Raw genomic sequence first — 15467 nt, 5'->3', positions numbered from 1 at the left:
GTTCACAGAGGGATTAGGGCCTGTGTACACTACACCAAGGATGCATGTCAGCATCACTTTTGGCCAATGCAAAAAAAAGTTATGCGTATTAAACCTGCGTAGAAACCTTTTCACTGAACAATGTGCCCCGTTCCACATTCTCATTCCTGTGTTTTCATGCTGCACTGGGAATTTTCATTGAATTTATTGCTATGGTTCTGTGTTGGGCTCTAATCACAAAAAAACAAAACAAAAAAAAAACTGTCATCCTGAGAGTGACCGGTATCTTGCCAAAAGTTGAACAACAGAGACTACCATGAGGAATGACCACCATGTAGAGGGACTGACGGGCAAGGGAACATACTATATTCATGCCAAATTTGGAGGCAAAAAAGCACAAATTGCAAGCAGCAAAGTTTTTTGGGGGGGCATTTAGTGTTTCACCTTGACCTTTGACCTTGAGCTTGGTACTTTTGTGCTGAAAGGTATGCCGATAGGACTGCTATATGTGAACTTACAAGAGTCTGCAATGATGATTTACACAGTTTGTCAAACCCTTAAAAATCCAAATTCTGCACGTTTGTCATGATGACATCATCAAATGACGTCATAATGTAAAACCTTTGCTATATTCTGGATTCTCTCCTCAAGCCCTTTAATTTGGTGTATTACACGACATGTTTTACTGTAATCTGAAGTTTGACCTAATTTAGCTGACCTTTGACCTCCAGCAAAACCCTGAAGGACAACGTCAGTTGCTTATCCCAGGTAATGGCTTGTGGGCAAGGCCTGTCTCTATTTTCATGCCAAATTTGGAACAAAATTTCAAAAATTGCGACCAGGAAAGTTGTTTTGTTGAATTTTGTGTTTGACCTTGCTGTGACCTTGATATTTGACCTTGATTCTTTTGTGTGCTGAAAGGTACCTTGCTAGGGCTGCTATATGTGAAGTTGCAAGAGTCTGTGATGTAAACTGTGTGCTGCACAGCAAGTTAAAGGTGAAAAATGCAATGATTACAAAAACAAACAAAACAACCCAAACATACATACTGACTAACATACGAGGTCTGTTAGAAAAGTATCCGACCTTTTTATTTTTTGCAAAAACCATATGGATTTGAATCACGTGTGATTGCATCAGCCAAGCTTGAACCTTCGTGCACATGCATGAGTTTTTTCACGCCTGTCGGTTGCGTCATTCGCCTGTGAGCAGGCTTTGAGCACTGTGGTCCACCCCTCTCGTCGGATTTTTGTTGCGAATAAAATGTCTGAACGATTTGGAGCTTTGCTGCATCAATTTTTTACAGAAACTGTGAGAGACCTCCAGGTGGACACCTTTCGGAAAATTCAGATGGCTTTCAGGGACGATTTTATGGGGATTACACAGATTAAGGAGTGCTCCAGCCGGTTTAAAGACCGCCCACAGATGCTGAGAGCGCGCCGCGCTCCGTGCGCCAATCAACAGGCTCAAACCCCGCTGAAACAACCAGAGCATTTCCAATGTGAAGGCTTTATTGATCCGGGATGTCGTCTGACTTACACAAAAATGGCAGAAGACGTGGACATCGAGACTTTTTCGACACATTCCACTGTTACAGGAGTTTTTTTCATGGAAAGAGGAGCGGAGGAATGCGCCGGATACTTTTCTAACAGACCTCGTATGTTGCAAAACTCTGTTTTGGCAAGATAATAAATGAGAATAAATGAGAAAGTTGGTCATATTTGCAAAGTTTTCTGTCAGACATACAGTGAGGAAAATAAGTATTTGAACACCCTGCGATTTTGCAGGTTCTCTCATTTAGAAATCATGGAGGGGTCTGAAATTTTCATCTTAGGTGCATGTCCACTGTGAGAGACATAATCCAAAAAAAATAATAAATCCGGAAATCATAATGTATGATTTTTTTTTTTTTTTTATAATTTATTTGCATGTTACTGCTGCAAATAAGTATTTCAGCACCTGCCAATCAGCAGAAATTCTGGCCCTCAAAGACCTGTTAGTCCACCTCTAAAAAGTCCACCTCCACTCCACTTATTATTCCAAATTAGAAGCACCTATTTGAGGTCGTTAGCTGCATAAAGACACGTGTCCACTCCACACAATCAGTAAGACTCCAACTACTAACATGGCTAAGAACAAAGAGCTGTCCAAAGACACCAGAGACAAAACTGTAGACCTCCACAAGGCTGGAAAGGGCTACAGGGCAATTGCGAAGCAGCTTGGTGAAAAAAGTTCAATTGTTGGAGCAATTATTAGAAAATGGAAGAAGCTAAACATGACTGTCAATCTCCCTCGGACTGGGGCTCCATGCAAGATCCCACCTCGTGGCATATCAGTGATCCTAAGAAAGGTGAGGAATCATCCCAGAACTGCACAGGAGGAGCTGGTCAATGACCTGAAGAGAGCTGGCGCCACTGTTTCCAAGGTTACTGTGGGTAATACACAAAGGCGTCATGAGTTAAAATCATGCATGGCACGGAAGGTTCCCCTGCTTAAATCAGCACACGTCCAGGCCCATCTTAAGTTTGCCCATGACCATTTGGATGATCCAGAGGAGTCATGGGAGAAAGTTATGTGGTCAGATGAGACCAAAATAGAACTCGCTGTGTTTGGAGGAAGAAGAATGCTGAGTACCATCCCAAAAACACAGTCCCTACTGTGAAGCATGGGGGTGGAAGCATCATGTTTGGGGGTGTTTTTCTTCACATGGGACAGGACAACTGCACTGTATTAAGGAGAGGATGACCAGGGCCATGTATTGCGAGATTTTGGGGAACAACCTCCTTCCCTTAGTTAGAGCATTGAAGATGCTCTAACTGAGGGAAGGAGTTGCATTAAAGTGAATTATCATTCACTTTAATGCAACTGTTGCAAAGAATGCACAGTTCTCCCTCACTGTCTCAAGAACGGTTTTGCTGCTATTGCCGTAGCTTCCACAAAAGTCTATTTCTTGTCCACGCCAACATTCTCTGATAAAATCACAGCATCAGACAATCTGCAAAGAAATCTTAGTTATTTATCCCATCAAAATAATGGAGAGAGCAGCCCCATGACCAATCAAAGACACACAATTATAAAAAGTTACTTTTGCAAATCGGCCACCTCGGACAAAATCATGAAATGTATGGTCAGCATACATTTTGTTTATTATATACCAGTAAATTAGCCTTAAAATAGATGAATAATAGATTTGTAAATGACATTTCGATGATTTTAGTTTACTAAAAACTAACATACAGGAGTGTCGATTTTGCAAATCAGAGATAACAAGCTTTCCCACCATTCTAGTACTCAGAAACGGGATGAGAACCCGTAAATTGAATTGAAAATATGAATTCACCAAACTATGCCCCTTGATCACAAATTATTGCTTCATCAGCTTTAGAGCAAGTCCTAGACCATTTACTATAGTAAAGCAACGGCTTTGGCAGCCATATTGAATTTTCTGGTAGACTGCATGATCCGATTTGCACAATACTGGTAGAAATGGATTCCTTGACCATAAAAACCTATGGATAGACACCAGAAGTGTGGCCATAGGCCTTCTAGAATAGAAGATATGACACTTTGAAGTTTAGGGGACCGTGCCCGGCGACCATCTTGGATTTGCATGATGGAAACTCCTGGTAATGATTTTTAAGCCACTAATTGTTATTTCCTTCATCATAACTCACCAAATCATGCCAACCCCCCCCCCCCCCCCCAAAAAAACAGATCTTTAGACAAGTTGCTACCACTTAGGACCAACTTTATGTATCTTGGCGGCCATCTGGATTTTTGGTGGCCATCTTGGATTCTGGACAAATTTCAGGATGGCACAAAATCTTATTTTGATTAGTATGGTCTGAAGTACCGGAATCCGTTGAGAAAACCTTGACAGGAAAATGGCAGTTTTTACCTGGCTCAGCCCTGTCTAGAAAAGTTGGTTTCACAGCAGCTCGTGGACCACTTTACTGAGAAGAATCTTTTTCAGCCACTGCAGACAGCTGTCACTAAAGTGGTGAATGATCTGCTTGCATTTGATTCCGACACCACTGCGGTTCTGGTGCTGTTAGATCTTAGTGCTGCGTTTGATACCATGGATCACCATATTCTGCTTGATAGACTGGAAAATCATTTTGGGAATACTGGGAGTGCCCTTGCATGGTTGACACACCTGATCAGTCATTCTCACTGTGTTTTGTACAGCATCACTACCTCTAACCTTAGTGACATGAAATTTGGGGTTCCACAGGAGTCCGCCTTAGGCTCCCTGCTTTTATCCCTTTATATAGCACCTTTTGGGCACATATTGTGCCGTTTTGGGATTACTTTTCATTGCTTTGCTGATGATACTCAGTTATACATGCCGATAACTGCAGGTAATCTCATCCACATAAAATCCTTAGAAGATTGCCTTGCATCAGTGAAAAGCTGGATGTCTAGCAATTTCTTACTTTTCAACTCTGACAAGACTGAAATGATGGTTCTTGGTCCAGCGAGACATTGGAATCAATTTGACCAGCTAACGCTTAGCCTAAGCTCGTGTGTCATAGATCACACTGACAAAGTGAGGAACCTTGGGGTAATTTTTGATCCTACATTGTCCTTTGACCTCCACATTAGAGATATTACGAGGACTGCTTTCACCACCTGCGAAATATAATGAAGATTCATCCCATCCTGTCTATGGCTGAAGCTGAGGCCCTGCTTCATGCATTTGTTTCTTCTCGATTAGACAACTGCAGTGTTCTATTTTTTAGTTTACCGCAGTCCAGCATTAGGGAGCTGCAATTGCTTCAAAATGCTGCTGTCAGACTTTTCACAGGAAGCAGAAAGTTTGACCACATTACACCCATTTTGGTGTCTCTTCACTGGCTTCCTGTCCCTGTGTGACCAGATTTTAAGGTTCTGTTATTAACCTATGTCAGAGTTGAAATCTGTAAAACAGCAACTCAGTTAACTAAACACAAAAAATGATCACGCTAGAGACTGAATTTCATTTTCTGAGCAGGGAGAGTCAGCATGACCCCTCGTCACTGTCCGTCAGTCAGCTCTGAAGGGCCCGCCCACTCTGCTCCTGAATTTATTTACACACAGACATATTACAAAACAATATACAAGGCACAGCTGCGTTTCTTCAGTCAATTCATATTGGTATCACTTCGCACCTGGAAGGCGCCCTGTGGTCTTGCTCAGACAGATAGTAATTGTTCTTCAAATTGAAACATTGCAGCGCCAGCCTCGAACTAGTGTACAGGCTGTGTTATTCTTTCCTCAAGGCCGAAATATTAATCTGTGCTCGACAAAAACATAAGCTCTAGCAAAACAGTCTGCACATTCATTAAGCAAAAGGACAAATGTTACTTTTCTCATGGGAGCAGTTGTAGTGATTACTTCAACAGTTCAGTGTATATTTCTGCTTTGACAATGAGTGATTATTTAGAAGAATAATGTGCATGAATTCTCACACATGCATATATGCATATATGGAAAATAGAGAACAGAATCAAAAACAAGATCAAAGGCAGTACATAAAAGTAAAGACATTAATATTTGATAATAATATTGCTAATATATAGAAAACCCTGTCAACCTATAAAATTATTCATGAATAAAAAGTCTGCGGGTCACAGAGCTTTCTCTTATTGTGCATCTGCTTTGTGGAATGATCTCCCTGCATCAATAAAACAGTCAGATTCTGTAGAGACATTCCAGTCCAGACTTGAGACACATTTATTTTCCCTTTTGTATGGCTAGCATACTGGCATAATACAGTTGTATGCAAAAGTTTGGGCACCCCTGTTAATTTTTTTATGATTTTCCTTTAAGTCATTGGTTATCTGGATCAGAAATTTCAGTTAAATATATCATATAGCAGATGAACACACTGATATTTCAGAAGTGAAATGAAGTTTTTAGTATTTACAGAAAGTGTAAAATAATTATTTAAACAAAATTGGGCAGGTGCATAAATTTGGGCACCCTTTTCATTTTATTGATTTCAATACATTTAGCACTAATTATTGTAACACAAAATTGGTTTGGTAAGCTTATTGACCCTTGACCTGCTTACATAGGTGAATCCAATCATGAGAAAGGGTATTTAAGGTGGCCATTTGCAAATGTTTCCCCTCTTTGCATCGCTTCTAATGAGTGGCAACATGGGAGCCTCGAAACAACTCTCAAATGACCTGACAACAAAGATTGTTCAACATCATGTTTTCAGGGAAGGATACATAAAGCTGTCTCGGAGATTTCAGCTGTCAGTTTGCACTGTGAGGAACATAGTGAGGAAATGGAAGACCACAGGCACAGTACTAGTTAAGTCCCAAAGTGGCAGGCCAAGAAAATCTCAGATAAGCTGAAGCGAAGGATGGTGAGAACAGTCATAGTCACCCCACAGACCTCCACCAAAGACCGACAACATGATCTTGCTGTAGATAGTGTCTCTGCGCACACTTTGCACAAGGAGATGCTATATGATGCTGTAATGCAAAGGAAGCCTTTTCTGTGTGCCTTTCACAAACAGTCGCTTGAGGTATGCTAAAGCACATTTGGACAATCCAGCTTCATTTTGGAATAAGGTGCTGTGGACTGATGAAACTAAAATTGAGTTATTTGGACATAACAAGGGGCGGTATGCATGGCTGAAAAAGAACACAGCATTCCAAGAAAAATACTTGCTACCTACAGTAAAATTTGGAGGTGGTTCCATCATGCTGTGGGGCTGTGTGGCCAGTGCAGGTACTGGGTATCTTGTTAAAGTTGAGGGTCACATGGTTTCCAGTCAATATCAGCAGATTCTTGAGAACAGTGTTCAAAAATCAGTGGCAAAGTAGTTGCGGGGCTGGATCTTTCAACAAGATGAAGACCCTAAACACTGTTCAAAATCTACTAAGGCATTCATGCAGAGGAACAAGTACTATGTTCTGGAATGGCCATCTCAGTCCCCAGACCTGAGTATTATTGAAAATCTGTGGTGTGATTTTAAGCGGGCTGTCCATGCTCAGAAACCAACAAACCTGACTGAACTGGAGATGTTTTATAAAGAAGAATTGTCCAAAATACCTTCAACCAGAATCCAGACTCCATTGGAAGCTATAGCAAGCATTGAGAGGCTGTTATTTCTGCAAAAGGAGGATCTACTAAATACTGATGTATGTTTTTCTGTTGGGGTGACCAAATTTAAGCCCCTGCCTAGTTTTGTTTAAAGAGTTATTGCACACTTTCTGTAAATCATATAAACATCATTTCACTTCTCAAATATCACTGTGTTTATCTGCTATGATATATTTAACTGAAATGGCTGATCCAAACAACCAATGATTTATAAAGGAAAATCATGGAAATCATCAGGGGTGGCCAAACTTTTGCATACAATTGTATGTTACTATGCTTTTTACCCTTTTAAATTCATTTTATTAGTAAACGCTGTGGGTCTCAGCCTCAACTTTATCTAAAGTCTGGGTCTTTTAGTGAAGCTTAGGGCTAGTGGCTGGCGTTGTTAAATAATACCGTATTTGTTGTCTTTCTGCTGTCTGACTCTGTTTTTTGTCTCTGTTTGAGGTGCAGCTCCATCCAGAGGTGGGAGTGGGTGTCTTCTTCTGCAGACGTCCCGTCCTGTGCACCAGCATGGACTCTCAAAATTTCCTGTATATTTGTTTTGTCAATTGTGTCGGTAGCATGGCCCAAGCAGAGTCTGGTCTGCTTGAGGTTTCTCCCTCAAATCTTCAGAGGGAGTTTTTCCTTACCACTGTCATCTGTGTGCTTGCTCTAGGGGTTGGTGTGGTTAGACCTTACTTTTATGAAGCACCTTGAGGCAGCTTTGTTGTGACTTGGCACTATATAAATTGAATTAAATTTAACTGAAATTAAAGACTTAGCCTGATCCTTACTAAAGACCATAGATAAGTCATAATGACACTGAGGCATGAGAGAGCGCGAGATACGTTCCATGGGTGGAGACACGAGGAGTGACAACTCTCACTCAACTGGGAGATTGAATCAGAGGGCCAGTCAATGACTGCTTTGTGTTGAAGGAGCCAAGGATGACCTAACCCAACCAGAGTGACAGAATCGTATCAGAAGTATCTATTCTCTCAATGATTTCCCAAGGTTATCAATTGAATGGGGATGGTTCTGTGAGTGAGAGTGGTAAGTCTAGTGTCATCCAAAGCTTTCACGCTGATTGGTGATGGCAATTTCTTCATCGGAATGACTAGCTGTGAAGCAACGTGTTTACTAAGAAAGCTGGCTTCAGCAGCAGAATCAATTCATACAGAAGTCTGAAAGGTTTGGTCTTTGGTGTGTTTAACGGCTGGTATTTGCGTCTTGGATGACCCAAAACTGGCCACCGTGCTCACTGGTAACCCAGAACCTACTGGTAAGTGTTGACCTTTGGCAGCACCAGGCAATTTCTAAGTATGTTCCCCTTCTGGGCACAATACATGCACTGTGGTGGTAAAGAAGGGGGACACGAGGTGAGGAAAGCCCGCCGCTTGTCCCTCCAATCCCATTCCTGCTCCCTCAGCCAGTCATCCAATCTGATACAAAGCAGAATCAGATCATCCAAGGACCCTAGGCCATCCCGAGCTGCCAATTGATCTTTCAGGTCATCCACCAGCCCCTTGGTAAATGCGTCCTGCAGTGTCCCAGCCCGCCTCTGCAGCTAGGATTCAAAACTCCTCTGAGTACTCTATGACACACTCCGGGTTCCCAGGCAGATTTGAAACAAATGATTAGAGGTCACATGCCTCTACATAGGATGGTCAAAAACTTTGCAGATTTAGTAAGTAACGCATCATAATGATACAACAGGATGACCAACTCTCCCAGAAGGCCGACACCTAAATCAGCACCCACCTCTCAAAGACTAGTGAAGTATGCTATTTTATCTCTTTTGATGACATAAACCAAAGGATGCTGAGAAACTAGTGCCACAGTATCCAAAAGGTTGCAAAGAGCCACAATAAAATTGTCATCCAGGCTACTGGCTGAGACTTCCTCCTTGAAAACTGCTTCTAGTATCTCAGGTCGCCTGGAACTGAGGTCATCTATAGCTCCAGGGCTGATGTAATGGCTAATTGACACAGTTATCTCTTGATTCTTTTGATATTCATCAGATTCAGCTTTTGAAGATGAAAGTGCAGAAACATCTCATGTCATGGCCCAGTCAGAGGATGAACAACAGAAACCACAGAGTGATCCCAATCCAGAAGGATCGGCGGGGATTGAAGTAGAGGAAGGGGGTCAGCCATCACAAGAAGCAGAGATACACACTGGAACAGGTCAAAACATGAATGTATTTTCACTTTTTGTGTCTGTTATGTCCTCATTTTTTCTGCTATATTTCTCATTGCTGTTTTTTTTTCTCCTTTTTCTTCTAACATGACTTGAATAGCTAATGTGCCTCATCTTATAGGAACTGAGCAACCTGCCCACCCTGTCATCTTGCAGACAGAGGTGGCACCCCCAAGGGTGAGAACAGAGGGTCATCAGATGAATGGCATCATTGAGGACCGTGGTTCTGTTTCCTCAGCTGATATGCTGGTGAGCCACATTAACCAGTAGGTTATTAAATTGTGATGTGACCCTACCATTTGTATGGTTTCTGTTTAAAACAAGTTTAAACAAATTGGATCTTCAACTAAATTTGTGAGCACATAATATGGATCCAAACACAGCACCATAGTGCAATCAGGGCTGCCCTAAACCAGGACCACAGAGAAGCAGATTGTGGCAGAAAACATGAAGTTTCTTCACCCCAAGTGACCAAAGAGAGCAAAATAACTTGTATAGTTCTCAAAATGTTGTTGCATAGAGATGGAATATAATTAAATTAATTCCCATGGTTTGATTACAATTTGTGTGTACAAAATAAATTTAAATTTGTCAGCGCACTTGACAAAAACATTCAACCAACAATCTTCTCACTCAGCCTTTCCTTAGGGCCCCTTCACACATCACACGAAAGACACAGAAAACGGAAGAAAATCCGTGAGCCAAACACGAAATGGGGAACCACGAAACAGTCCACCTGCTGTCGTGAGGGTCGCACAGGCGTGTACGAAACCGTCGCCAGTGTGTCGCGCATGCCTGTTATACTTATGCACGCTTGTGCGACTCGTGCACGCCTGTGCAACTCGTGTGTGTGTGTGCGCACTAACACAGTGCGAGCAGCTGAAATGTGTTGCACCACATCGTTGTGGGGGAAGAAAAAAACAGCTGGAACATGTTGCACCACATCGGGCCTCTGCTGTGGAGAAAAAAAAACATACACCATAAAAAAACACCACATTTTATTGAATCACTCTTATCGAGCAGACAGTACAAGTATGAACCGTCTGTTCCTCTGTAGATGACCCATAGTCATAGACGTACAGTCATGAAATGACATGAATGAAGCGGTGCGCTCTCGTTATGTCTTAATATGTCCAGCCGGGTACATAAATAATTAATTCAAGCACCGGACACTGATGGATTCGATATTGGTGTCTAATTAGTGAAAAATCACTGGGTTGATATAAATAATAAATAGAAGGTGACCCAATACAGAACCTTACAGTTCAATAGCCCTGGTTAAATAAAAATAAATACCACTTACAGGATTCAAACCTGCAATTTACAAAAGCTCTGATTAACAGACGGAAACTTTACCACTGCGCTACAATCGCTGAAATGCATAAAATCAATAAGGAGATAAATGTATGTTTTCAAAAATGAGAAATTAGATGATGTATGGACATGCATGTGGGGCCAGCCCACAGCCTGCCGAGGTATGCAGTGTATGGCTGCTGCAGCCCGGTGCAAAGGTGAAAGATGTTTTATGTATTTTCACGTGAGGACAGCAGGCAGAGACACGTGCTTCAAGGAGTTTCTGTGTAGGCTCTCAGTTGTCCAGGTGGTTCCCATAGTAGAGAAGCTTGAATCTTCGACTGGACTGGGTTGCTTGACGCGAGGACGTTTCGCTTCAAATCGCAGAAGCTTCCTCAGCTAAAATTCTTGCTCTGGTACTACTACTGTGCTTCAAGGAGGAAAGTTGTAAGTCCATGTCCTTCAAAACACAGTATGTGTTCCCCAGCTGGGACATCCAGGAGCAGAGATCTCAACAGCAGCTGCTGTTGGCAGACAAGCCCCCCTGTCCATTCACTGCCCAGACCAACGTGTCACTCTCTGTTACTGTGTTGTGTGGTCATTAATTTTAGTTACTGTATTTGTTATGCAGTTGCGTATGTAGATATTGTTGTAATTATTTCTATAACTGTCCCGGTGGTGGCCTCTGTGTTTTTAATGTTACACGTTGTGTGCACAGACCTGTCATTTCCAGCTGTCAGTGTGCTGCAATCAGCTGACAGGCACCTTGCCATGCTGTGTGCATTCAGACGTGGCTGTCCGGCCCCCATGTGATCATGTCTGTACATGATCACATTTTATGCAAGTGTGCCCCCTGCACACCACATGTTGGGGAGAGCGGGGGTGGAGGGCAAAGCTCACGTGCGATACACGCGCATTGCGCCACAAGTGTGGCGTTGGTTTCTGCAACGTCACACCCGTGGTGGCACTGAGACAAATTTCACATCCAGCTCGAAAGTGATTGTCTGCTCACTGTTTTCCTGTGAACACCGCAAATGGCCACACATTTTCTAAGTGTCAAGCGAGTGGTGTTGGATGTTCATGTGTGTCACCTGGAATTTGGCCGACACCTGCCGCGAGAGGGAACAAATGGGCTCTCACAGGGTACTCTCTGTCTTTTGCTGCTGGTGTGCGTGAATAATTGTAGTGACAGGTATACGAGGCGTTGGAGGCAGCTCCGATTTTTCACGAATGGCATGCAGTTCCTCCTTCATAAACTAGTCAGCTTAAATCGTGTTATGTGTGAAGGGGCTCTTAACCAAGTCACAGTATTGCTAGAATGGATCCAGAATACAGGTGCCTGAGTGTTGCAGATCCCAGTAGCTGGAGAAGGTCAAGGGAATGCCCACATTTCACTTGGCTGCTGCAGATAGATGGCTATTTTAGAGATGTGGGAATGGGCCAGTTGTCTGCCTGAGTGGTTCTCATCCAGAACTCAAAGCTGTTCCGTGGTGTTGCGGATGCGGCAAAGCACTGTACTAGCGCATGTTCCCAGACTTGGCTTGATTGCAGAGCTGTTCCATTGTCAAACGTATAAACCGGGTGGACTTTAATGTGGTATCTTGGAAAACAAAGGAATTGAGACTGTTTCTTGCAGATAGTCAATATCAAGTGACTCAGATTGGGATTGGAGCAAAAAAAGAAGGGTTCTTTCTCTTAATAAACATTGATATTATAATAGCCAAGTAGCTTCTGTGTATGTGTGTGTGTGTGTGTATAGCTTCGATCACAGAAAAACTGGGGAGAGCTTACATTTTGATTAAACACTTGACCTTGAATAGGGGCCTGTCTCATTTAATGGCCAGGTCAAAACATCATCTGAAAAAAGAAATACTGGACATTATGTGCATTAAAAAGATTACATTTGATCGAGTCACTCTTTTTTCTAAGTCTGCTTAGAGTGGTACCTTAAAATCCTAAAGCTTGATTTATGCTTCTACAACTTCATAACTCTGTGGCCATGCAATGATGTTGACGAGTGTGTGACCCTTTTAAAGTTCTCTGTTGCGTCTTTATGCATATTGCAGCAGGAACAGTGGCTTTTTCTGTATCAGTTTGTCCCTCTGCAAGGCCCGAAATAGTACGTGCATGTGCTAGTTTGTGCACATATTTTTCGAGCGGTGCACGTAATTTTATACTGCACTTGCACTGGTGCAAGTAACTTTATCCAAGTTTTATCAACTATAAGCACCAGTAGAATGAATCAGTAAAGGAATAAATAAGGAAAAAAACATTTCCAGTGGGTTGTCTTCGTCTTCCCTGCATTTTATGACTTTCATACACGGAGCAAGTTGCTGGGCTCTATTTGTGTTTGCGTGCGTACATGTAAACAAAGAAAAGGGGGAAAAAAATTGGCTGGCTGCGGTTCCTCTCTCTGTCTCCCCCTCAAACTCTGTCATCATTGTGGTATAAACCAGTCACCATTTGTTTTATTATACATCTGTGTAGTTAATATATATATATATATATGTCTGTGTGTATATATGTATATATATGTGTGTGTATATATGTATATATATGTGTGTGTATATATGTATATATATGTGTGTGTATATATGTATATATATGTGTGTGTATATATGTATATATATGTATGTGTATGTATGTATATATATGTGTGTGTGTGTGTGTATAGGGTGTCTCAAAAAAATGTACCCAAAAGTATTTTGATGGCACAGACATTTTCTGTATGACCATGTGGCCGAAGCCTGTAAGTTTTCTCCCCAATGCACAGTTTTTAGTTCAGTCTTTCCTTTTTGATGTTTTAACCCTTTATCTAAGGGTTATAAGAAACAAATCATCCATCTCCAGTTTTCCGGAAAACCACCTAGCAAATTCAAGTCTCCTTGCTATTTGCTGGGGAGTTAGTTCACTCTGAGACTGAATTTTCTATGGAAAGAGATGGAAGTCAGCCCTTAGGATGCGTTGCACAGTACTCAATGATTTTTGTTCTCTGAATTAGGGTCAACTACGTCATTTTTCCTGGACTTTAATGTCTTGCAGAACAAACTTTAGGGTTCCTGAAATGAGAAAAACACCAATATTTCCCCAGTAAAACTATTTCCTGGTTCATATTTCCGAGTACTTTTGGGTACATTTTTGAGACACCCTATATATATATATATATATATATATATATATATATATATATATATATATACACAACCCCTGGCAATAATTATGGAATCACCGGCCTCAGAGGATGTTCATTCATTTAATTTTGTAGAAAAAAAGCAGATCACAGACATGACACAGACAATTGTGGCAGTCAGTAACGGTTACTTTTTTAGACCAAGCAGAGGGAAAAAAATATGGACTCACTCAATTCTGAGGAATAAATTATGGAATCACCCTGTAAATTTTCATCCCCAAAACTAACACCTGCATCAAATCAGATCTGCTCGTTAGTCTGCATCTAAAAAGGAGTGATCACACCTTGGAGAGCTGTTGCACCAAGTGGACTGACATGAATCATGGCTCCAACACGAGAGATGTCAACTGAAACAAAGGAAAGGATTATCAAACTCTTGAAAGAGGGTAAATCATCACGCAATGTTGCAAAAGATGTTGGTTGTTCACAGTCAGCTGTGTCTAAACTCTGGACCAAATACAAACAACATGGGAAGGTTGTTAAAGGCAAACATACTGGTAGACCAAGGAAGACATCAAAGCGTCAAGACAGAAAACTTAAAGGAATATGTCTCAAAAATCGAAAATGCACAACAAAACAAATGAGGAACCAATGGGAGGAAACTGGAGTCAACGTCTGTGAGCGAACTGTAAGAAACCGCCTAAAGGAAATGGGATTTACATACAGAAAAGCTAAACGAAAGCCATCATTAACACCTAAACAGAAAAAACAAGGTTACAATGGGCTAAGGAAAAGCAATCATGGACTGTGGATGACTGGATGAAAGTCATATTCAGTGATGAATCGTGAATCTGCATTGGGCAAGGTGATGATGCTGGAACTTTTGTTTGGTGCTGTTCCAATGAGATTTATAAAGATGACTGCCTGAAGAGAATATGTAAATTTCCATAGTCATTGATGATATGGGGCTGCATGTCAGGTAATGGCACTGGGGAGATGGCTGTCATTACATCATCAATAAATGCACAAGTTTACATTGATATTTTAGACACTTTTCTTATCCCATCAATTGAAAGGATGTTTGGGGATGATGAAATCATTTTTCAAGATGATAATGCATCTTGCCATAGAGCAAAAACTGTGAAAACATTCCTTGCAAAAAAACACATAGGGTCAATGTCATGGCCTGCAAATAGTCCAGATCTTAATCCAGTTGAAAATCTTTGGTGGAAGTTGAAGAAAATGGTCCATGACAAGGCTCCAACCTGCAAAGCTGATCTGGCAACAGCAATCAGAGAAAGTTGGAGCCAGATTGATGAAGAGTACTGTTTGTCACTCATTAAGTCCATGCCTCAGAGACTGCAAGCTGTTATAAAAGCCAGAGGTGGTGCAACAAAATACTAGTGATGTGTTGGAGCGTTCTTTTGTTTTTCATGATTCCATAATTTTTTCTCAGAATTGAGTGATTCCATATTTTTTTCCCTCTGCTTGGTCTAAAAAAAGTAACCGTTACTGGCTGCCACAATTTTTTTTTCCTGATTTCCTATAGTGTTTCTTAAAGCCAGAAAGTTGCCATTTGAAATTACTTTAGTTTTGTGTCATGTCTGTGATCCGCTTTTTTTCTACAAAATTAAACAACTGAATGAACATCCTCCGAGGCCGGTGATTCCATAATTTTTGCCAGGGGTTATATATATATATATATATATATAGTTATTTTTTAATCCTTTGGCATTAAACACATCTGTAATTCTATAACCCACACCCAGGTATTTTTTTTTCT

General features: G+C 41.3%; 1 protein-coding gene across 1 annotated transcript in view; it reads left to right on the top strand.

Annotated features, from left to right (window-relative positions):
* Positions 1 to 15467, top strand: part of arfgef2 (ADP-ribosylation factor guanine nucleotide-exchange factor 2 (brefeldin A-inhibited)) — a 130349-nt gene that overhangs the window by 39230 nt on the left and 75652 nt on the right. Inside the window, 2 exon segments of the mRNA XM_034172132.1 lie at positions 9084 to 9248; positions 9383 to 9510. Of these exon segments, the coding sequence (XP_034028023.1) occupies positions 9084 to 9248; positions 9383 to 9510 (293 nt within the window).

Source organism: Thalassophryne amazonica, chromosome 6, assembly GCF_902500255.1.
Source record: "Thalassophryne amazonica chromosome 6, fThaAma1.1, whole genome shotgun sequence".
NCBI lineage: Eukaryota > Metazoa > Chordata > Actinopteri > Batrachoidiformes > Batrachoididae > Thalassophryne > Thalassophryne amazonica.
This window is presented reverse-complemented; position numbering and strand designations above follow the sequence as displayed.